At 36.9% G+C, this 24,602-nt stretch overlaps 1 protein-coding gene across 2 annotated transcripts in view; it reads left to right on the forward strand.

Moving 5' to 3' along the window:
* Positions 1 to 24,602, forward strand: part of MAN1A2 (mannosidase alpha class 1A member 2) — a 134,741-nt gene that overhangs the window by 39,691 nt on the left and 70,448 nt on the right. For both annotated transcript variants that reach the window (XM_035314375.1, XM_035314382.1), the window contains exon 3: positions 6,911 to 7,007. In XM_035314375.1, the coding sequence (XP_035170266.1) occupies positions 6,911 to 7,007 (97 nt within the window). The remainder of the gene's footprint in view (positions 1 to 6,910; positions 7,008 to 24,602) is intronic.

Here is a 24,602-nt window from a genome sequence, read left to right on the forward strand (position 1 = left end):
TTAAAAGGAATAAGTATCCATTACCTGAGTTCTGTTTTGTGTGCTTGTTGAGAAAAGAGTCGTGCAGGAGAAAAGAGCTATACATGATTAAATATTTCTTTCATGCTGCATAACTCCTGTTTTCATAGTTAACTGTTCATATGACTTCCATTGCTAAATCTCATTTATTTTCTGTAATTGCAGTGTTTCTGATGTAACCAAATTGGCCTCCTTTTTTGAGTGTGGGACTTCTTACAGCATTTAAAAATATATTTTAGCAGTTTCTTTACTGAAATTTACATACTTTCCTTAGCTGACACTAGAGTGTATTTGTTTTCAGTTAACTTATTCAGACTTCTACTTGGTTAGGACATTGGGATTTTTAGTATATATCGTGTTAAGTTTTTTGCACTGTATTTTATATCTTACTGCTTCTGACTTTGATCAGAATAAAAATGAAGCACAATAAATATTATTAGCTACCTTTTTTTTTTTTAGTATTTAAGGTAACACTCCCTACGCGTGTGCATATGTTTTAGTAAGTGGTTCTGTTTCAACACTCTTGAAATATTCTGGATCCTCATGTGTAATTCAGCATATTGAAAACAGCTATGTTGGCTATAAGCTACTTTCACTGTACTTCTTTGATGATGTTCATCTTTACTGAATCAGTGAAATCTACATAACGTAAGGATGGACTCTTTCTCATCAAGACATAGGATTGTCTGTTGGTAAACTAATTTTCAGTGTCTTTATCAGATAGAAAGTTGTGTGATCAGCACTTTGGCCAGTACAGGCAAGTTAGGAACGGCCCTGCACAGATTTCCATCCTGACATGCTGGTGATTGTACAAAAAACTCCTCATTTTAACAGTTGTAAAACTTATTTTATGTGTTTGACTACGTACGTTTGTAACTTGGTGTATTCATTCTGCTCAGACAGGAGGATGATGATAAAACTTTTTCTCAGTGGGTAGCTGGTGCAGTATTTCAGCTGCATGTCCTAGATAGTTTGCTTTGCCTGGTGACTTAAAATGTGCTGAATGCAAGTTTGAGTGTTTGAAGGTATTTAAAAAAACAAATCAAGTTGTAGCAATTGCAGAACAATTGCAGAATTTTCTAGTACCCTTAAATTATTGGAAATGTTAAACATTCAAGAACATCTTAATTTTTAAAGGTAACTTTTTTCAGACTTCTTTCATTATAAATGATCCTGTCTTTCAACAATGAACTAACACATTTATAGTATTTAAAATTTATAAATGCAAAGTAAAATAAAAGAAACAAGGAAATGCTTCATTTTTCTATTACAATCAGACAAATAGAAGTGAGCAAAACCCCAGGTAAACTACTTATTGTCAGAACTGCTAGGTCAAATATCTTCATGAAATCTGATGGAATTTTTTGGCGATTTTTAAAATTTTGCATTTTATGTGCAGCTTTTTCCTGTACTGTGGAGATTTTGCTAGCAAAAACAACAAGTTATGGCTGGATGGAGAAACCTTTACCATAAATACACAGGATCTAAAGTACAATGTGTATTTTGCAGCCATGGAGACTCTTATTGGAAAGCAAAAGCATCTTCTTAAATGCAGTAAAAAAAATACTGATTATTAGTCATCTTTGCAGGATTTCTTCTGTGTTTCCCAGAGCAATGTAGAATATATAACAGAATGTTCTTTAACATAAAGAATCTACTTGATTGTTAATACTTTGAGGTTACATCTCAGAATTATTGTGTATCAACAACATTGTAAAATATCAATGTAAATTAGTAGTTGATGAGTCAACTCTTATGGCATGTTCCACTAAAACATGGACCACGTACATAGAATACTTCAATACCTGAAACTTCCAACAGTTAACTGTGACTTGGTTTGCTCTGAGATTTATTTGCATTCTTAATTTGTATTGCTGACATGTATTCTTGTTTGCTGCTTATTGGGGGACTAGAAGGTTCCTAACAAGATGCAGTTTTAAAAAAGGATTCAAGGAGAGATCAAAGAACTACAGACTCCTATGCTTGATGAATGATCCCTGCAGATTAACAGAAACTAGAAGAGGGAATAAAATTGTTGAACACAAGTATCAAAGATTTCCCAATGTGTTTTTTTTTCCATGATGACATGATGCACAACAAAGGAAATCTGATATCTATAAACACAATATGTCAAATAAAACGTTTTTCAAGTTTCATTACTAACAACTGTTGAACTAAGCAGTCTGGGGCTTGAGGATTGTGTCTCCCTGTTGTCCTAGAGAAACTGGTTAAAGGCAGAAAGTAGAGCATAGAAATAAATCGTGCTGGAGACCATAGAGGTTATATGCTTGAGATCCATGCTGTAAAACATTACAAATTATTTTGGGGAAAATTGATGAGTAGTTGTATTGAGTTTACGTGGCAAGGTTTTGGTAGATGGGAGCTGCAAGGATGGCCTCTGTGAGAAGGGTCCAGAAGCTTCCCAGTGATGGTGAAGCTGGTGAAGATGATTAGATTGTCTGAAAAGGCAAGAGTTAGAACAGTGAAGAAAAGAACTACTTTCTTGTGGTTGCTGTGAAGTCCTGTTACAAAGGTAATCTGTCAGGTTTAGTTTTCTGAACACAGGATAGTAAACCTGTGACTCTTACAGTTTCTCTTCAAACCATGAGAAGACACAATTTCAAAAATATGGATTCGTCATGTTAAAAAAAAAAAAAAAGTTTTTGTAGTGCTTACATAAATTTGAGTACTCATTCCACTGCTGTAAGCTTTCCAAGTTTAGGCCATTTACATCTACTGTTCTGGTTCACCCCATTTGAAGTACTGTCCCCTTAGATCCATAAGGTGTCTTACATTTCATCTTCTATGCAAGCAAACAAGTCTCCCATGTTGCATTACTTTAATAACCTTTTGTTTTGTTTTGTTTTCAATTTAGTAATGGATCTGTTACTATGCTTATCAGTAAATGAAGAAAACCCACCTTTCTGTGCGTTTTAGGAATGTGTTCCAAACAGATGTTTTCAGTAGCATTGTTCAGATATGCATGACAGTGGTATAGGCTGATGCCAGAAGTAATTTCTGTTTAGGTATAAATTTGTAGCTCCCACAAGAGTAAAATAATAATTTTTCTAATTTTCTTCAAACAGCAGACTATCTATACAATGAAAAGATCATTGCTCAATTTAACCTCCAGAAAGTAATCTCCACAGACACTAGGAAAGTGCTTATTAATTTTTAATCTGCCAATTGAACAATAAGCTTGTCTAGCAAGTCCTTTGCTAATTTAAAAATAGAAGTTAGAGGTGTTTATATAATCTTTTGAAATCATACTCTTAACCAGAATATGTTCTTTTGAAAGCAAAGCCTCTTTGTTGTCTCTGTTATTCATATTCTGGATGGATGTCAATAAAAAGATACATTTGTAGGCACAACCATTCTTTGCAATTTGCTGATAAATGGCTTTGTTTGCTTATTTCTTAGGACTCTGATTTAGTTTGCTAATTTTAAGTGTCTGCCCTTTTTTGGGGAGTGGAAAAGGGCTTATAGAAATAATTCAGAATACAGATTATTTTAACACACTGTTGTAGTGATGTAACTTCCTGACAAAATTCTCTTTCATCACTGTAACCTTTTACTGTTAAAACTGTGGTTTTGTTAAGACACATTACCGCTCTGCTGTTATAAAATACTGATTTCTCAGCAACTGCAGAGGATCAGATCTAATGAACGAGACACATGTGTTCTAAAGTCAGTAGAAATATCTAGATATGGTGTACCTACATTTGAAACATACCCCACTTCTTGCCATTCTGGCTCTATAGTAGCAGCGTCCAAATTCATTTTTTTTGGTAGAATCATGAAGCATGCAACGCTGTCTTGCTGACTTGTATTTTGGGTGCGTCCCATGATAAACATTTTCAAGACTGGTATTCAGTGAACCTATTCCATATGAATCATTTTCCTGTCAAAAGTAAGATCAGCCATCTGGAGTTAATAGAACCAGTGAGAATTCCATCAATAAAAACATTCATTCTTGGGTGGCCACATGACAAGATCTTCATATTATATGCCATCAACTCCAAGGGCTTGTTTTGGCAAACTGTTGTTTGGTGTGGAAATTTCAGCTATAGAAATTTCCACTTCTCATGTGACAGAACTATTGATGCATCCTTGGACAAGTTGATTTTTTTTTCTTTCAAATAGTTGAGCTTAAGTTTCTCCTGTAATGGCTTCTTGAAAGTTTTTTTTTGTTGTTTTGTTTTGTTTTGTTTTGTTTTTTTCTCAAATGTTTTTGTTCTTCTGTCACCATGATGTGCTGATGTTCCAGTCAGTGTCTGAAACTTCCCTATCGTAAAGGTAATTTTTTTAAGGAAAAGCCTGCAACTGCCTACTGGCAACTATAATTCAGTATTTACAAATTTCATTATATAAATGCTTTCTGGCATAATTGTAGAGATAATCTTGCTTTTCAGATCAGGAGGTCATGTTACTTCCTGAGCCAAAGTGGCATCCTCTGTTAAAGTTTTAGCTGGCAGCAGGACACATCTTCTCCTGTCTTCTCACAAGCTCCTGCCTGCACAACTGCTTCCAGTTATATAGGTGTTATATCTACAGTATATCCTACTACCACTTCTGACAACAGCAGAAGTCCTATGTTGTTATTAGATCTCTTGGTACATGATCCTTACAAAACTTAACACTGTGTACAGGAGCTGTGGGGCTTCTCCCTTACCCGCAATGTGCAGTTATCTGCTGACCTGATATGATCAAGTCTTTGCTCATTTAGTGGTAGACAAGAGCATCATGTTGTGTGCCTGAATAACGTTCAGTATTCATTTGGAAAAGATCAGTTGACTTGCTGATGTAAAAATGATAAAAAGATGCTTGGGGAATTATAATACTGTTTGATTTGTGTCCTGTCTGGGAGAGGCAGAGGTGACAGGAAAGACGCCCGTTAACGTTTATGAAAGTAGCTTAGTCTCTACAAAATATGATTTCTTTTCTCAGAAACTTAGGTGATGCAGTCAACTATGCCTTGACAGTGTTTTTGGTCTCAATAGTGTTTTCTTAAGTTACTTTTCCATTAATGGATGCATCTGGTGAAACTGGTTCCTTTAAAATTTCTATCTTTCTTGAATTTTATCTTAGGAGAAATTATATCTTAGGAACTTATGGGTATAAAAACATGTTAGGTAGTGGTGGATTCTGTTTTAGCCCTTTGTAATGTCTGTTGTTTCCTCAGAGATAAATAATCTGCAAACAAAAAATCTGTACCAAAATCTACACCTTCTCCTCAGACCCTCAATAGGCATAGCAAGTGGGGATGGTGGAATATTCCATGGTTAACATTCTGCCATGAGGAAACAATTTATTGCTCTTCCTTTTGGGCTTAGCCAATTTGTGATCTGTACTGGTATTTGTCTACGCTTTGTCTGAAATTTTACAGAGCTAAAACGTTAGTGGTCATTTAATTCTTCATCATGATACACCGATACATTCCAAGGTCTCAGAAGCTCAACTGCCCCTTCTTTGGAAAGAGGTTGGTTAGAGCTGCCATGTCATGATCACCTTGTTGTTTAGGTATCCATCTGTTATCAAACTCACATAAGAGCTCAGCTTCTTTAGGTCTATCCTCTAGTGCCTTCTAAAAATTCATGTCTTTTTTATTGTCCCCCACTGTAATGTTTTTAGGAGTATCGTGTTGCAATTTTGAGCAGAACAGTTCAGGAAGACCTTGACTGTCCTGTCCCACCCTGACTGGATAAAGCCTCAAGCAGCTCCAGTTTGATTTCACAGCTGATCTTGCTTTGAGCAGGGAGTTGGCCTGGAATCATCTTGAGGTCCCTTCCAGCATGAATGAAGCTGTGGTTCTTGATCCTATGATCTTTAGGAAATATATATATACATACATATGTACAGATATGTATATAAATTGTAGATTGATTCTGGGTAGTGTTAGTTAGAGCTATACTACCTACCTATTCTATGCTACCTATGATCAGGGTTTTACTGCATTTTCTAGTAGCTATTTATTGATCAATTACTTAAGTACTTAGTAAACACTAAAGAATCTGTTAATACTAATGACATGTCTCCTCCCTCCTTTTAGTGTAATATTTGGGTACTCTTTTTCTTTAGGTAACTAATCTTATTTGATTAAACTGCATTTCTGTACTTTCAATTTTGGAATTTGGTGGCTGCTGAATTTCAGCTGTCCGCAAACAAGGAATTTTGAAAGTTCTAGCAAATACGTAAGAGTACTGCTTAGCAGCTGATGTGTGCAACTAATACTTGTGGTCCAACAAGAATTTTCTTTTTTTGTAGTTGTTTACTATGTAGTATAAATTTCTATTAAAAAGAGTGTTTTGTGGAACAACTATCACAGGAACCTTAAGCTGTGAATGAATTTTCTACTGCTTTGTTCATTATACTTTCTAAAGAACAAAGCTTTTGGCATTTCTCATGGTAGAGGCTGTTACACAGTATATTTCTGTCAAGGAGGTGTTGCTAATAAAAAAAAAATGTATTATGCCTTTTGCAACATTGTTTAGTCATGCTCTGATGCACCAGTATAAATACATCCCTTTTATGCTTCAGATATTGCTATATTTTTGTTTGTTTGTTTGTTTTCTTCAGGCTAGCAGCCTGGGTATTAGCCAGTATTTTTTCACTAATTTCTTATTGTCTGTGTATATAAGTCAAAGAAAAAGTAAGTGAACTAATGCAGAGAATCCTCTAGCTCAAGTCAGATAGATTTAAGCTGTTTGGAAAACTTATTCATGATATATAATCTGATTTCTTAAGTAAATAGATGTAGTAGCAATATAATCAGTATGCAGGGATGAGTGAAAGAAATGAAGACCCAAATAAGGAATAAAATACCGTATTTGTATGAAGTAGCTTCACAACATAACTGAAACCTATTTTTTTCCTATTTTTTTTCCTCTCTTAGATGATGAAGCATGCCTGGGACAATTATAGGCAATATGGATGGGGACATAATGAGCTCAAACCAATTGCCAGGAAAGGACATTCCACCAACATATTTGGTAGGCTGTATTTTCATTTTATATTTTTTTGTTCATGCCATTCTCCTTGAACGTCTATCCAAGTGTTACAGTAAATTATGTTTTAGTAAAATTGAGGATCACAGACTTGTCAGTTACTTCAGTGGTAGCTTAGTGAGTAATTTCACTAAACTATATTTTGGGGAGTAACCTGTTCTTATTTTTGCAAAAGCAAAGTTGTGTCTATGCACACTGTTGATTTGTGTATGTGTATATGTACATATATATATATATATATATATAAGGTAGTGTGGTGATGACATTTGGGGTTAAAATGAATGTACATTTGTCTTAAAAACAAAAATCTCACCTCTTGTCTAAATTTTTATGTTTAATTCTTGGAGGATGATACAAGAACATATATGCAAGGTGCTGAGAAGCTGCTTGTTAACAAGATGAATTTTTAAGTAGCTTAAAAAAAAAAAGTATAGGTAAGAGTGATGTTGTTACCTGATGTGTGACTTGTGGATCCTGATTATGTAGACCTGAATGAAAGAAAGAAAAGTTGAAAAATATAGAAATTTGAGGGTAGTGGAAAGGTTTGAAGAAGTTCGAAGGATGAAGTGAGAATATTTGAGCAATGGAGTGTGAATGTGTTACGAATGGCATTTTGAACAGTATGAAACATGAAGAAGGTAAAGATCAAGAAACTGAATAGTATGCGTTGCATGTGTGATCAGAATAGATAACCAGATGGACTTTTCTTCCTTAAAATCTCATCAATCTGCAGCAGTACTGCTTTTTTTTAGTTTATATGCCTTAAGACAGAATAAGTGGAATTGTGGAAAATAGCAAGTATTTTATTGGTGCTCATACTAGGAAAGAAATCTATTTGTTGTCTCCAATTTCGTAAGACTGACAGTATAAAAGAAGTAGTTGTGACTGTTGAGGACTGAGCCCTGGAAGCTTTCTAGGTTCATTCTCTGGTGTAACAAAACACATAACGTTGGAGTTAGTGATTAAGGTTTGTATTGGGCTTACGTGGCAAGGTTTTGGTAGTGGATGGCTGCAGGGGTAGCCGCTGTGAGAAGAGCCCAGAAGCTGCCTCATGTTAGATAAGGGTCAGTTCCAGCCAGTTCCAAAATTCACCCACCACTGGCCAGAGCTGAGCCAATGAGTAACACTGAACATGCCTCTATGAGAGCAGATTCAAGAAAGGGAAAAAAACTGCTGAGCAACAGCAGCTGGGAGAGCGAGGAGTGAGCACCAGCCCTGCAGACCCCAAGGTCAGTGCAGAAGTAGGGCAGGAGGTGCTCCAGACACTGGAGTCAAAGTTCCCCTGTGGCCTGTGGAGAGGCCCCTGGTGGAGCAGGCTGTCCCCCTGCAGCCCATGGGTCCCACATGGAGCAGATCTCCACGCTGCAGCCCGTGGAGATCCTGTTTTGGAGCAGGTGGATGTGGCCTGGAGGAGGCTGCGGCCCATGGAGAGTCCCTGCGGGAGCAGACTCTGGGTCAGAACTGCAGCATGTGGAGAGGAGCCTGTAGTGGAGCAGGGGGTCTGGTAGCAGCTGCCACCTGTGGTATAGACCCCTGTTGGAGCCTGTGGAAAGTCCATGCAATATCAGTTGAGGAAGAACAGGATCCCATGGGAGGGACCCCACACTGGAGCAGGGACACTGAGTGACCATGAAGAAGTGGCAGAGATGAGGTTTTAGGGTCTGACTGCAGCCCCCATTTGCTGTTCCCCTGCGCTGCTCAGGCAGAGGAGGTACACGAGGGTGTGTGATTGTGTGTGGGGGTGTTTTTAATTTGCTTTTAGTTTTTCACTGCTCTAGCTGCTTAGTAATGGGCAATAAACTATATTACTCTCTCATATGCTGAAGTCTGTTTTGCCTGCAACAGTAATTGGTGAGCAATCTCCCTGTCCATATCTCAGCTCTTGAGCCCTTTTCCTTTTTATTTTCTCCCCCTTTTCATTTGAGGAGAGGGAGTGAGAGAGCCATGTGGTGAAGTTCCTCCAACCATCAGTGTGAAACCACTGCAAGGTTAAGCCTGGACCGGTCCAGAATACACAACGCCTAAGATGACTGACCAATGAAGTTCGTGCATTTATTTTGAAATGCACAAAAGGGAGCTCTTTTAACACTGTAGGGTGTTGGTTTTTTGTTTGTTTTAAAAACTCTGGAGAGCTTCACACTGTGTTCATCTATTCTGTGGTATCTGAAAAAGGTACAAATTTTATCATTTAACCATTTTCTACATCAACAAAGAGTGCAATTATGCAGTGTATACCTTAAGTATTTTAGTATTTATTATGTTTGCTTGAAATCAAGATTTTTTATTGGCTTTTATGATAATGTAATCGGCTAATGACATTGTATGAGGTTGGTTCTCATTATAATCGGTATTTATTTATCCTGCTTTAAACCTCATATTTGTTTCTTGTGGATGATAGAAATACAGATTAGGAAACCTTCCAGAGGAAACTTATTCCAACCAATGAGTCAAATTACTTGTTTCAAAAGCTTTTTAATACTTAAAGGATTTTTAGATTTTTTGGGGGTCTCTCCCTGCTATTATTCCCCATAAATTTTATCTTGAAACCATTCTTATATCTTACCAAATTAACAAGCTATATTATAACGTTATTTATATTCAAGCTGTTTTTTGTCAAATTTACATGTATGGTGAACTTCAACCTTAAAAAACATATACTGGAAGGTGAAGGGAGAACAAGGCACTCTGCTTTTTTTCCCCTGCTCTCAGCAATGGAGTGCGATCTTCTAAAAAGAGAAAATTTCAGAAATACTTTACAATTTTTTTCAGAATATTTCAGAAATACTTTACAAACAAACAAAGAAAACAAAAACAACAACAACAACAAAAAAAACACCTTATAGTGCATGGAAGGCTTTTTAAATTCATAGGAGAGTAACTTCAGTTTGTATACCAGCCCTGCCATCAACAAGGACTATTCACTTTTACTGCAAACAAATGGCTTGGAGTCTGGCATTGATTGCTTTTGTTCATGCACTGGAACGTGTTTTGTTACACTTCAGTATGGTGTGAAAGGTGCTATTTGTTTTACTTCTCTATATTCCTTTATAAAGAAAATGATGGGGTCTGGGGGGGAAGGTGAACAATTTAGCATGCTCAGGAGAAAAAAGCATCTGGAATGGACGGGGAGTTTGAAGAGTGAAAAATTCAGTCAGCACTGAGCATAGTGCAAGGAGATAACGTGAGACTGCAGGGAAGAGCAGAGAGCAACAGGCTTCTGCTGTGACAAAGACATTTCTTAGGTTTTCAGAGTACTGTGGAGTATGCTTAGGCAATTTCTCATTGCTACCTTGTAAATTGGCAATACTTTGAATTTCTATCAGAAAAAAATCTCTTTGGAGGCATCCCGTGATGTAATTTGCTTTTTACCTAGTTGTCTGTCATCTCTAAATCATGGCTTCTCTGTATATTTTTTCCAGCTGATTAAGTTGTTATGAAAATTGTCAGTGTTCACCTGTATAATTGTGTAATCTTTGCGGCTGAATTAACGTGCAATTCTGTTGATTAATTTGCTAAAAATGATGTTATTTCAGCATGTGAAATGAGTTTTTTTTCTTCATATGGCAAGCATTTTTAATGTGGCTGATGCAATATTTTAGAATTATTTGGATTTTTTTGGATAAATTACTGTTTTACTCTAGTTTTTTTCATTTCACCTCTCCTATATCTCCTAATGAGGATGGAGGACCTACTTTATTCGCGTTTGGAATGCTTATTCTTTGTAGTTTTAACGTTGTCTGAAAGAAATTGTAGACTTCTCCCACATTCAGTTCTGTGATTCTCTTGTTCCTGCTAATTCTCCCAGCCAATTGTCTGAGTGCTGGTCCTTTTGAAATCCAGATGTTATTTTGTGCCATTTAATTTTTAGCCAAATCATGTTATGATTGATCTGTTAAAGGCTATTTCAATGGAAAACTTTTCTGTAATATCCTCAGGATATATCAAATCTAAAATAGCATCAGATATTGTTGACTTGGTGGGTGGTTGATGGAGAAGGGCAAAAAAAAATCAGTTGCTCTTGTATCAAGGACTATCCAGGCTGTATTGCTACTGCTAGTACGTTACCAGTCTCTATTACCAATGATGACACCATTCCCAGTGGTATTTGCCTTTATAGAAGCATTACAGAACTCTTTTTGAAATCTGATTCTATTTTTAATAAAAAGCAGCTCAGCAAAAGCTGCTTTTATTGTTAATCCCAAAGATTATTTGACCCAAACTATTTTCTGCCATTACTGGAGCCTGTTGTACTTCCATCTCAATTCATAGCATGTCTATGAGATTTAGCAAGGAGGTGGTACCCCTGGTTGACACAGCATCCTTTTGCATTGAATCTTGCAAATGAGGTAAATGTGATTCAGTATAAAAGGTAAATAAGGCCTCAGTCTTCCCTGCTGGACTCCTTTTTCCCTCTGAGATAGTGTGTATTGATACCTATGCCAGGATGAACTTCAGTGTTCCCAGCATCACATGGTCTAACAGGGTTCAGGATTGAGTGAGAGAAGGGGAGATGAGGTGGCCTTCACTGCTCTAATAAATCTTAATTCTAAGTCATTAAAAAAATAAATAAGAGGAGGTGATAAACTTCAAAGCAATATTCTCAGTGCCTCACTGAAGCATGCCTGCACGAACATTTGTGGGCTGCCCCAGTTAGTAGTTTGACTCTTAAAACAAAGCCTCCTGAGGTTACATTAGGTGACCTGCAACTAGACTCTCTTGACATTACTTCTGAGGTGTCTGACCCTTATGACTGTAAACTGTAAAGTAGAGTCTGCTAAAAGTGTTGCCTATCAAACTGTGTAGTCAGTTAGCCAAAACCTTGAACAGTGCCTTTTCAGCAGTGGAGTCAAAGCATTAATACTATGGTGCTGCTTTTGAAAAGTGTAACTGGCAATTGATGGGCTTTTAAAGATACTTACATGTAGATAACATGATATGAACCCTTATAGGTTCTGTATTGGTGAAACACAGTTTATCTGCTTATTTGTGAAAGCTGCCTGCTTTTAAAAATCATAGATTTGTCATTTATTTCTGCCTTAGCAGAGAGGAGGTATAACTTTTCAGTTAACTTTGATTTGATGTTTTTTGCAGCTGACCTTAAAAAAATAATTTTGGGCAGCTTAAGCTGCTGAAATAATTTGACAGCCTCGTGGTGTTATTGTAGAGGTGGGGTTGCATGGTATCTGGGTCAAGTTCTCATTAGAACACAAAGGATGTAAAAAAAAAAAAAAAAAAAAAAAAGACTGGAAGGCTGGTGGGAAATGATGCATGTAGATAATGAGCAAATACGACAATCCCTAAGCTTACTTTGCAAGGTTTTCAGGGTTTAGCTAAAACCACATCAGTTGCTAGTATTTTGAGACTGCCTTGTTGTATTGTAATCTTGCCTGGGTTCATTCTTGGGGATCACAATAACTTTTTAAAGGTGATTTGACCCTGCACTTGGTTGGTGACCAATAGGTGAACATTTTTTGGAAACATTGTTAAAATTACTCAGGCCAGATATGATTCAGGGATTTAAATTGTGTATTTGTGGCACCTTTTTGTTCAATATCTCATTAAATAATTACTGTTGCACAAGCTTTGAAGACCCTTTGATAGGATTTAAATTGAGCTGTTAATACTAAGGGGTTTGTATCAGTCTTCAATTTTTATTTAAAAAAAAAAAAAAAATTGAGAACGTGAGCAACTGAATGAGAATCTGAATGAACCCGAATGGGGGAAAAAAAAAAAAAAAGCATAATCTTTAGCAACTCACGCTGGCCTCAGCATAAATAGAAATCACTGTTTGTCATCTGACCTGATGCTTTTTGAAATGAGAGCTCTGAAATCAATTTGTGGGTTTGGAGCAATCTTATCTAAGAATAAAATGAAGATGTGCGGTTTGTCATGTTGTTATATTTGATAAAGTAGTGATACAAACTCTTGCAAAATTATAATCATCTTCATACTACTAGAGGAGCATTTCTAAACTTTGCACTTGGACTATTTCTGTCTAGAGATGAGCTGTATTATATGAAGATGATCTGATAATGTACACACGCGTAGATACGTGTCTAAATATATTTTCAAGGGTGTCAGTAGATCTTTACTTAGGGATAACTATGTGGAATTTTTAATTATCAGACATTTGCATACAGACAGGCCTGTTCTCATGCACATTTGACAAAACTATTGCTTCATATTCTGTCATGCTAGAACTGTCTCATGCCTCTATTCTGCTTTCATGCTTCTGTTATCTCACGTGCTATGCAAATGGTCAATTTAATCTGCAGCATCTGCCAGCTGTGTTTTGAAATGTTGTATTCTAGGAAAAAGAGAAAATAGTGTATGAATTTACATTGTGTTTGCATTTGCATTGTTGCCTTTGTTTTACCTAGTAAAGCCTTAAGGCTGCAATGCAGTGCCATATCTCTCTCCTAACACATGACCAAATACAATGTTTTCTCTTTTATAAGGGTTTTCTGTCTGGCATATTGAGTGACATATAATGTGCTTCTGGTTCATATGTTTGGAAAAAAAAATGAAACTTTGATCTGTAATGTGGGTTAAAAAGCAAGTTACATTACTGCAAACAACTTGAGGATTCAGTTGGGACAGTTAGTAAGATGAACTTATTTTTTTTTCATTAACTTGCCAATTGATTACGTGGTTTCTACCCACTTGTTTCATGCATCCTGTTGCCTGGCTCACAGCACAGCCCATCTCAGCCTTTTGCTACCAGCACAAGTGATAAACCCACGAGACCCAGGAGAACATTGCTGAGCCAGCTGCCTGCTACCAAAGAGAGCGTGCTGCTGCCTGCCTGGCAGAGCCTGTGGCCAACTACTGCTGCACCAGCGTGGGAAGCTCTCCTCTCAGATCTCTTTGTTGCTAAGCAATGGAGAACTGTCAGTGCATTTCTCTACGGTGCTGGAGAGCAGGAGTAGCAATGCTCCCAAGACCCATGGAGAAAATGCATTTGTCAGACTGCAAAGACGTGGGGTGGTTGCAAGAATAAGCTGAGTCAGGCAAAGGAGTTATTGTCCCAGTATTTCTGGCAAGTACAATATAGCTTAGGAGAGTCATGCTATTTCTCTGTGCAGTCTGTGATCTAGAAAATAAGAGGTGGAATACTTCTTGGTAGTACTACAAGATTTTTAAGGTGTTTTTTTGTACTACTCTGGAAAAATATTCATTAGTTTATTAGATGTTTTTGTCTTCTTCCATTGTATTGGTTATTGGGCTCCTTGAACTGCGCTGACACTATTGTCTGCTGTTGTCTGATTATTTGTCATTAACTTTTCATGTTCGTGTAACTGAGCGTGAGGTTTTGCGGGCCTTCCATTTTGCTGTATTTTTGGCCATCAAATAACCAACAAATATATAAAAATAATGGAGACAAAATACTGTTTTACTAGGAGGAAACTAGATCATATACCCAAAGGGGTGTATCACACAAAGGGATGACCATTTGGGAATATGGTTAAAAACTCGTGGTGCCTTCTCATTGTAAAAATTATAAGGTAAAGGCAGACAATAGAAACAACGTTTTATCAGTGTCCTTTTTCTGTGTATGCCTTCAGCCTCTGATTCTGTGTGGAGGATAAATTAGAGCAAAAAAAAGAATGCTGTATATGTGTAAACAAATAGGTTCTTGGCTTCTTATCGCTATGATGCAAAATACTTTGTGAATAGTAGTCTTATCTTTATAGCGGCAAATGAAAGGGGAAAGAAACTGCTCACACTAGCTAGTGCAGGGAGCTAATTGCATGATGCAAATTTCAGCCTGATCTCTGTATTTCAAAAAAAAAAAAAAAAAGATTGAAAATCTATTTGATAGATTTGATAGAAAATCTATTTGAAGTAAATGAAACTGGCCTTCAGACAGCCATGTGCAGCAATGATCTCTGCAAAATCAATAGTGAGTGGCTACACTGAGACAATGTTGAACATTATATGCACTGTGAATGTGTTGGTTTTTTTTATCTCAGTAACACAAACTTTGGAAACATAAAATTTTAAGAAATTACATAATTGGCCTAATCTGGAATCAGAACAGTGTGCTGATAATGCAAGAAAAATTTCCTCAGGCTGGATGAACGGTCAAACATGAAAATTACTCTTCTACCAAAAATTGAAAACAATGGGTGCTTAGGGACAAAATGTAAGAACTTGAAAAGCGCATGGTAAATGTCTGTTTCTCCTAGTACTGCCTGGGCTTACAGAATTTTGTGTGGTGTTTCTGTTTCTGGACTCAGAAGCAACAAGTTTTACTTAACCTTTAGTTTATTTTTCCATTATTGTATCTGATCTGGTTTTGACTTTATACAAACTTAAGAGCACCCACAATATCTCGTGGTTCCAGTTTTGTTCTGCGTTTTGAACTTCTGAACTTTTTTAGTTTTTAATTGTCTGCACACTGTAATAGGTGACTGATTTTAGTATTGAAGCAAAATCTGTAGAAAATATCCATGATTAATCTTCTCCTTCCCTCTCATGAGTTTGTAGAACTGTACGTAGCCTCAGTTGTGTCTGTCTTATATGGAGAGTATTGGTCAAGGCCATTTCTCATACGTAGGTGTTTTTACTCTCTATACATTGCTGTCTCTTTTCTCTGTATGTTTTCAACTTTTTCTGTTGAGAGGAAGATGAGAACTTTCTGTTCTGATTGTTCACTGTTCCTTTTTTAACTGTATTTTGCATTTTTCAGGCAGCTTATGGAGTCTCAAATATTAATATAGGAGGGCTTCTTTGCGGTAGCATTCCTTTCAGTATCCTCATCCAGTGTGTACAGCATTTCCAAATCATAGAATCAGAGAATGTCTCAGGTTGGAAGAGACCTTAAAGATCATCAGTTCCACCCTCCCTGCCACAGGCAGGGATGCCACCCACTGATCAAATGATTTATTAATATGTGGAATAGCATGTATCCAAGCATTCATCTCTGTATGACCTCACTGGTGATTTCCCCTCACAGTAATTGTTTATTTGTACTTTCCTATTTTTTAAAATAATTTTTTAAATAAATATCCACTTGTGAGACAATAATTTTCTATTATACTGTGACAGTTTTTTTCTTAAGAGCCTTTGTTAATGGTTGTTCTCACGTATCTTCCATATCTATTCTCTATCCATATGTTGGTTGACTTCTTAGACTAACGTTGATGCTAACATATAACGTCCCTCTATAATGACTCTTGACTCTTCCTCAGTTCATCTAATTTAAATATCTGCTGATGCTGCTAATTGGGCAAGTAGTATTTTGTAAACATTACTTTGCTCCACTGCAATAGAGGTGGTGTTTTATTCAGAATATGGCTCTAATTCCTCTAAAACTTGCAAATGACTGCATGAAGGATGCAATTTGTCTGTGCATTTGCTCTTAATTGCTCACAGTGCTGGTGCCATAAAAGCAGCTGTAGTTGGCTAAGAACATTTTTGAACATTACTACTGTTTTGTCAAATTTTCATGTGTGCCTATGCATATGAGGGTATTTCAACATAAGAAGCTGTTATCTTCTGTTCTTCCTTTTAATACTACAGTATTCACATGAAATGCTTCTTGCCCAGTGTGTATTAACCCCTGTACTTCCTATTTAGATCCAGTCATCTCAGTAGCTTTTTTTTTATTTTTACATTTCTGAACTGATGGTGCTAAATGTTATGTTGTTATTCAGAAGATTGAAAACCTTTAGAAAAATAATATAATTAAATGCAAATGCAAAGTGAGATTAGACAAGCACATCTTATTTCTGTAACCTGCTTTATAGAACAGCGAGGTTCACATCTATGTCAAATAGTAAGGAGGAAATTAAATCATTAGAATTCAAGGTTCAAGATCATATGGAGAATTTTTATGATGTCTAGTACCAACATCTCTAGCTTTTCTCATATAAACCAGGTGATTTGCTCTGAGGAACAAAAAATACGTTTCCCATTGGGAATGTTTGGGTTTCCATTTGTTTTGATTTGGTAATTATTTAGATTGCAGGACTGTTATTCCTGAATTTTAACTTTTCCTATAATTTGGAATTACATACAGAGCATTCAATATGGAAAAGAAGTTAAGACTGTGTATTTTGGATGGTGTTTCAATATTAAGTAAACAGGCGTGACAACTAAATAAGGATTAGTATACTTGAACTTTAAATAGGTAAGGACAGCAGCATGAGCATGCATACAGGATTCGAGGCAGATGCAATTATACTTTGCTGTTATCTGAAGCCTGCTGTGAGGCAGCTGTAATTCAGAAGCTGCTCAACCATGCGAGTGCAGCATTATGACTGTGCCTAGTATACTTTGTCTTCAATCAGACATTATTCATTCAAGGTTTGCACCATTCTGATGAAGTTACATGGCTACCCAACTGAAATTAGTTCTCCTTCAACTTAGAAAAAATGTATGAGGTGGTTTGGACCAAAGTGTGTAGAAGTGGCCCATGTTTTTGTTTATCTGAAGATGGAAAAGTTTGTGCGACATCATGACTTAGAAGTGTGGTTTTTGTGATGCTTTTCTTACTGCATAGCTGGTTAAAAAAAAAAAAATCTTTAAAATTATCCATGAGAACTTCTATATTTATCATCTTGAAGGGTCAGTACTTAACTTGCTTTGTATGTAAGGTACAGGAACGCAGGTCACACAACCATTCCTGAATCCAGATGATACTGTGCTCTTATTTACTGTCAGATATTAGTCTTACCTTGTTTACTGCTGCTTTTAACTGGGTACTACCTGCATTTATTCTGCAAACTTCTGAGCCATTGTTCACACTCTTCCCTTTAGAATTTCATTTCCCGATTTCTCAAAATGAAGCTGCTCCAGATCTGTATTTTTATGTAGTTTTGATTGTTTCATATGTGTAGCTCATTGCCATCACCTCACTTCTTGTCTGTCATTCCTGCCTCTTCTCTGACATACTTCCATCCCCTCATGTTCCTCCTTTGTACTCAGTTTAATGCCATCTCCTCTCCCTTGTTGCTTTCTTACTCCATAGCTTATTCTGATCTTTTTCTTCTCACCCAGAAGCCTTTTGGTTATCACTAGGTTTCATCCTTACACTAACTAACTTAGATCATAGTTCCAGTGTTAGTCTTAATTATAGTCTACACACAATCCATTAGTTCCTCCTTTTGTCTACAGTAATAAAGTTTTGTGTTTATGCTTAAAAAAAAAAAAAAAAGAGAGAGAGAGAGAGAGATGATGGAGAAACTTGATGATAGAGAAAATCAAAACAGTCTGATACTTATATGCCAAGCCCTATTAAAATCAGTTCTCTGCATATTCAGGCTTTGTACTAGAGGGACTGCATTTAGCACTTGTATGAATTTTGAATTAAGCTGGGGGACCAAGGAGGTTTTATCTGGAAAGCGAAGCAAAGCAATCAGGTGACGTGAAGTGAAGAAACAGGTTTACTGTAGTATAAATTCTTAGGCAAAGATTTTAAATGTGAGTCTTTAGGACACAGCTATTTAAACAGCAGTTTAATTGCTAATATCCACCCGTAGGTTCCCTTTTCTATAGATTCAAAGAACACAGACTTAGCATACACTTCAATGCTTCATTCCTATTACTTCATCATTTATAAAATAAAGGAAAGCATTATAATCAATTATTTAATGTTGTTTATATGCTAAAATACTTTAAGTGTCTGGTAGAAAAGATTAAGGACTCCTTTTCATGCTGTCTATTATCAGCAAATTAACAGAACTAAGCAATCAACAAGCCTAGTGTTTTGTTCTGCTTTTTTAATTAATCTAAAATTTTAAACACAATTGGTTTCTCCATGGATACTTAAAGGCTTATTCAGTGCATTTTAAGGCTGAGCTGAAATCATACGTTGCAGTTTTGTATGAAATGTATTGTTTCATTGACTAATTCTGAGGCACTTGTTTTCACAGTGGAATTAAATTCTGTTCAAAAGTTTAATTCATTTTCTTAAACATTATCTTGTTCATTGTGAGTCATTAAGATATTTTACAAGTGGTATGCTTCAGTAGCGGCAGCTTTATTGCCACAGCCTCATTAAAGATAAAGACAACTGGTTTGATAATTGTTTGCTTTTAATTTTCATGTTGTATATTTTTCTGCCAGGTCTGTAATTGTCTATCACATTAAGAAATCCTGTTGCTGCAGTTTAAATTAGATTCTTTGAATCTTTTTGGATAGAAATTGCTATACTTTCTTTAGATCTGTATAGTCTTGCCCAGTCTGCATGTTTTAGCCCCTCTCAAGCTGGCCAGGCAAGACTATGGATAACGAGAATATTTTTTTAAGACTGTAATAACTCTCTGTTTAATACCATGTTGAGTTTATCAAGGAAGCATTTTCATTCCCGTACTAGAGATTAAAATACCTTCCAACAATGATGATCTTTTAGATTCAAAGCATGCCAGGGGGGTTTTCCTTGAGGAGGTTTGAGATTTCCCCTTTTGTTTCTGGAGTCACTGCATCAGTATAGGCAGGATCTGCTCTGCGCTGGAGCACATTCCAGATAGTGTGGCTGTAGTGCTGTACCGTGCTGAAGTCCAGATCACCCACTTGAGAGGAATTTTAACTTTGAACTTTGAATTATCCTCTCAAGACTGTGCTCCTCTTAGATTCCTTCTGCAGATTGATTCCCCTGGTGAAACACACCGGTAATCAAAGATGTTCTGCACCAGTAGAAGCAGGTTCTACTTCTAGCAGATGATGTCTGTCCAGGGCCATGAAATAAATGAGAACTGGGTATTTGGTCACTCTGACAAATACTGTTTCTGCCACAAAAGGTTTGTTAGAATCTTAAAGTTTTATCCATCAGTGACGTCAGCCCATGGTCTTGCTGTTTAAAAGTAAAATCCATTTCCTTACATCCAGATCTCTAGTCTCCATGCATAACTAAATATGTATTTTAGCTTTCTAATGCTGATGAAGGGAAGCTGGGTTTGGGGAGTGTAAATTACTTCCATAGCTGGGATGCCTTGACATAGAGATACTTGCTTATTTTATGATATAGAGTCATAGAATGCTTTGGGTTTAAAGGGACCTTAAATATCATCTAATTCCTCTGCTCCCATGAAAGGGGCATCCACAGCTTCTCTGAGCAACCTGTTCTGGTGCCTCACCACCCTCAGAGTAACGAATTTCTTCTGAATATCTAATTTAAATCTGCCCTTTTTTTAGTTTAAAGCCATTATTCCTTGTCCTGTCACTACACTCCCTGACGAAGAGTCCCTCTCCTGCTTTCTTGTAGGCCCCCTTTAGGTACTGGAAGCCTACAATGAGGATATAACGCAGTTGTCTTCAATAACAGCGTAGCTACTTGTTTTTCTTCAAGCAATCTTAACACTTTCTTTAACTTTAATGGTTGGTGGTGTTATCTGTAGATTGACCATGTAAACAAGAAGAAGAATCTCTAATAGATTCCTTTATATTTGTGTCACTGGTTTAGGAAGTATTAAAAACCTATCTTTATTTTAAAGGAACTGATGAGCATTCCACTTTTAGGTCTTTCATCTGCTGTCTTTTCTACTTAATAAAGCATTTCTTTTTCAGCCATTGCATAAGATTGAAGGGTGAGAATGGTTACAGATGCCAGTTAGGCCTGCTGTATATGACTTTCCTTGGAGATGGTGGCTTCGTGGTTGTCTTTTCTTTTAGGCTGGTTTCCTTGAGTTGGTTGTTGCAGGCCTGCATTGACCTAGAGTGCATTTTGATAATGAGAGATCCATGTGAACACTGTTTCCTTAAATGTTTCCTTAAATTTGTGGCCTCTGTAGTCTGCCTAATCAGAACTGTTTTAGCAGTGCCATGTTGCGAGTCTACCCTGCCTTTCTTTAGTACTTGGTGCAGACTTTTTTGTCATGTAAAAAGTCTGGCAGGGAACTTCTTTAAAAGGTTTTTGGATAGATGTGAAGTGTGTTGTAACATTCATGTGTTAGAGCACAGCAGACAGAGTAAAAAGGGAAAGAGAGAAAAAAAAAAAAAAACTTTCTGTAGTTGTAGTTTCTTGAAATCTGTTGGCCATACAAATTCCAGCTTTGTTTTTTCTTGAGTCTTACCTCTTGGTGTGGTGGTCAGCTCAGTACCACACGGCCACTTGTTCACTTTCCATTTCACCCAGTGGAACTGGGGAGAGTTGGAAGACCAAAAGCAAGAAAGCCCTTGTGACAATATAAAAATTGTTTGATAAGTGAAGAAAAAGGAATGTCTGTCTGCCTCTTCCTCCCTCCTTTGCACTTACTTTTTATTGCTAAGCATGATGTTATACAGTATGGACTGTCCATTGAGTCAGCTTGGGTCAGCTGTCCCATTTCTGTTCATCCCAGCCTCTTGCCCATATCTGGCTTACCGACTGGCAGGGGCAGAATAGGAAAAATCATAAAGCCTCAATGCTCTGCAAAGACTGCGCAGCAGTAGCCAAAACTCTGGTTGTGTTATCAACTCTGTTTCAGTCACAAATACAAAACACAGAACCATATGGCTGCTATGAAATAAACTTACTCCATTCCAGCCAGACCCAGTATAGCTGCTCAGCCCTCAACTCAGGCTAATAAAAGCCCTCACAAAAATGTTTTCCAGTAACAAGATTTGTGTGTGGTGTATATGTGTTTAAGAAAAGAATAGATGTGGATGACAGGTCAAATAATCAAAGTTACTGTGAAGTACCTGCTTGATGATTGCTTTTCAACTCAGAGTGCATTACCGAAGTTTTGCTGTCAAAAGATTTATTGTTTTGTTCCTTATTTATATAATGTGGCAATGTCTCAAATTTTGAGGTATTCTGTGATCATAATTCATCAGAACAGCTTGTTCGTTTTCTCTAGTACCTCAATGCTCACAGTCTTCTTGGCTTCTGCATAATAAATACACTAAGCAGTTCTGTAGCTAGTATCAAACTTTATAAATCTCTATATTTAACCTTATGGTAGAATGAAAATGGGCTACTTACTGTCTTCATATTTCTTTTGTCATGGAACACATGACAAGATATTTTTTTTCCCTCAATACTTCGATAGTCTCTTGTGAGACTTTAAAAAGTGCAAGTAAAGCAGTTCTTCACCTAGCACTTCAGCATATTGAAAGAATTTTAGAGGAAAGAAGTGGAAGACCAATTTTCTTTTAATGGCCCTGCTGCTTACAGATAGTCATATCATTTGCTAGGTATTTCAGACTCTGGATTCATGTGCTGTCAGACCAAGGAATTATTTGTCTAATCTCAGGAAACTGAAGTCTATCTAAATATAAACCTGACTTACTATTTTGCAGTCCTTTCAAATAATATTCTTGCTTAATGAGTGTGCATAATTTTGTTAATAGTTGAGCTATTTTGCTGCTCAGTTCCTTCCATTAGCTCATGATGGATGTTCTGTTTTATTTAGAAGAACGAGTATTGCATTCATTAGGCAAACTTCATTAAATTTTGAGCTCAATCAACTAGAACTGTAATTATATGAAGAGGAAATTTCCTAATCTGACATTTGTAAAACGGAGCCCTTTTGGAATCAGTTACTATCTTATGCAACGTGACCAATGAGCCTTTGTATTGAACAGAGGTGGACCCTGGGAGGAGTGCCTTCAGCTAGGGAAAGTGTTATGTTCTATTATGACTTAATTGTTTTATAGCTTTTTTAACCATAATGAGACATCTGCTCTCTCTGTATCAGGAGCAATAACATATCATATTGGTTAAAGTGTTAGTAGGCATTCTATACTCCTCTTAACTGTTATCTCATTGTTTATCGTGTGCTGTATTACTTTTCAAATAACACATGCAATTTAAGTCCATGACTATCCCCTTGTCCTTTAAGGCAAAATTTATGAATCTTATCATGGCTATGAAATTTTAAAAACACACAAACAAAAAACCCATACTGTGTTATGAATGGAAAATGACTTACTTTTGAGAGTTTATGCTGAATGGTTTGAATCAGCATCAGGAGTGGGGAATTATAGCTGCCTATCCATTGTAGTCTATCTTTCCTATAGTGCTGTGTGTGACCCTAGTATAGACCAGTGATCTTTGAACTCTTCCTGCTTCAGATTTCAGTTGCTGCCTTGCTGGTACAGCAATGCATTTTAATATAGAAGAAGATAGCTGTAACAGCATCATTGCCTATTCTGATTAGGTTATGAACCACAGCACTATGATTCTATGAATTCAGCAGAAGCTTTTTGTATTTTGGATCAAGTTAAGAATGACATCTACACAGAGACATCTGGAGTCCTCCGAGAGAGAAGCTGAAAGCAATTTATTAATTTGAATCTCTTACCCACCATGGCATTGCCCATAAATAGTTTTTGGTTGAACCTATCTTGAAACATAGGGCAGTGAAGTTGTTATGTTAAGATTGTTATTCTCTGTAATGGAATTTGGCACTGGGCTGAAGGTGTTAAGCCTTATGCACTGCACTGAATTAATTTTCTGAGAGTTACATGTATGCCTGGTGGCCACCTTGTCAAAGGATATGTTTTTATGCCCAGATGTACCCTCTGTTCTTGTAGATACAAGACTTCTGGGAATGAGCTTCACATTTTGGACTCCTACCTCTTGTTGAAAGGGGTGCACAAGAGTGGAATTAGCTTGCTTTGTGCTGCCTGATTGACACTTAAACAGAAGAAGACTGGGTAGAGAATCTGTTGCAACATGTCTTCTGTCATCTCTTGACTTTTGGAATTGTGTTCAGCTCAAAAGGCTTAAAAACCAGAGTGCTCTTCTTAGTCTTCCTCAGGAATGATATGCTGGTGAGGAGTCAGGATTTGTTACTTAAGAACATGCTATATGTAAGAAGAAAAAGGAAAAATAAACCAAATTTGGGTGAAATAGCAGCCTACTTAAAAGAAGAGAAATGAATCTATGTCTTTGGATGTAAATGCTGTTCTTAAGCGACCATTTTAAGAAATGATTGAGCTGTCATTTGTAAACCAAAAGCTATAACCATACTGATCTGCATCTCAGAAACAGGCACCTGTCACTGCTCAGGGAAGTGGCATGTATGAGTAACAGTGGCTTTTATCAGTAATGTTTTGCTGGATGTTTGTGGGTCTAGGAAGGATAGACATAAAAGAGGAAAGAGTCAAACAGGTAGCACAAGAGTGAGCCTGAAGAAGCTGTTGGAGAGTGGCCCAGAAGATGCTCCGAGTATGAACCTATCCGTTTAATTGACTCTTGGGGAAAAATGCTGAGAAGTTTGCTTTGTTCTGTTGGACTGTGTGTGTTTTTGTGACTGCAAACAATGCTAGAGGGTCTTCTGTGAAACAGGTTGTCATTGTATCCCTATTCACTCAAACACCTTGTGTATTTGAAAATTGTTTTCATTGTGGTTTAAGTAACAGTACAGAAATTACTTTGAGTGCCATAGCGGTATAACACATTCTAACTTTACATCAGAAATACCTCGTCAGGTAATACTGAAATCAGTCCTTGTGTTGTGGTCTGATTGGTGTGTTTGTGAAGTGCAAAATTAGGTAACTGGTCATATTAGGCTTATGAAAAGGTACAAAGCTAAGTGCATGCTGTTGTTTTCCTCAAAGCAACACCCTATTGCAAGCAGTGGAATCCAGAACTGAGCTGGAGGTGTTAAGCCTTGCAGTACTTATGCACTCTACTGAATTAATTTCACT

This window comes from Oxyura jamaicensis, chromosome 1, assembly GCF_011077185.1.
Source record: "Oxyura jamaicensis isolate SHBP4307 breed ruddy duck chromosome 1, BPBGC_Ojam_1.0, whole genome shotgun sequence".
In the NCBI taxonomy this organism is placed as follows: Eukaryota; Metazoa; Chordata; class Aves; order Anseriformes; family Anatidae; genus Oxyura; species Oxyura jamaicensis.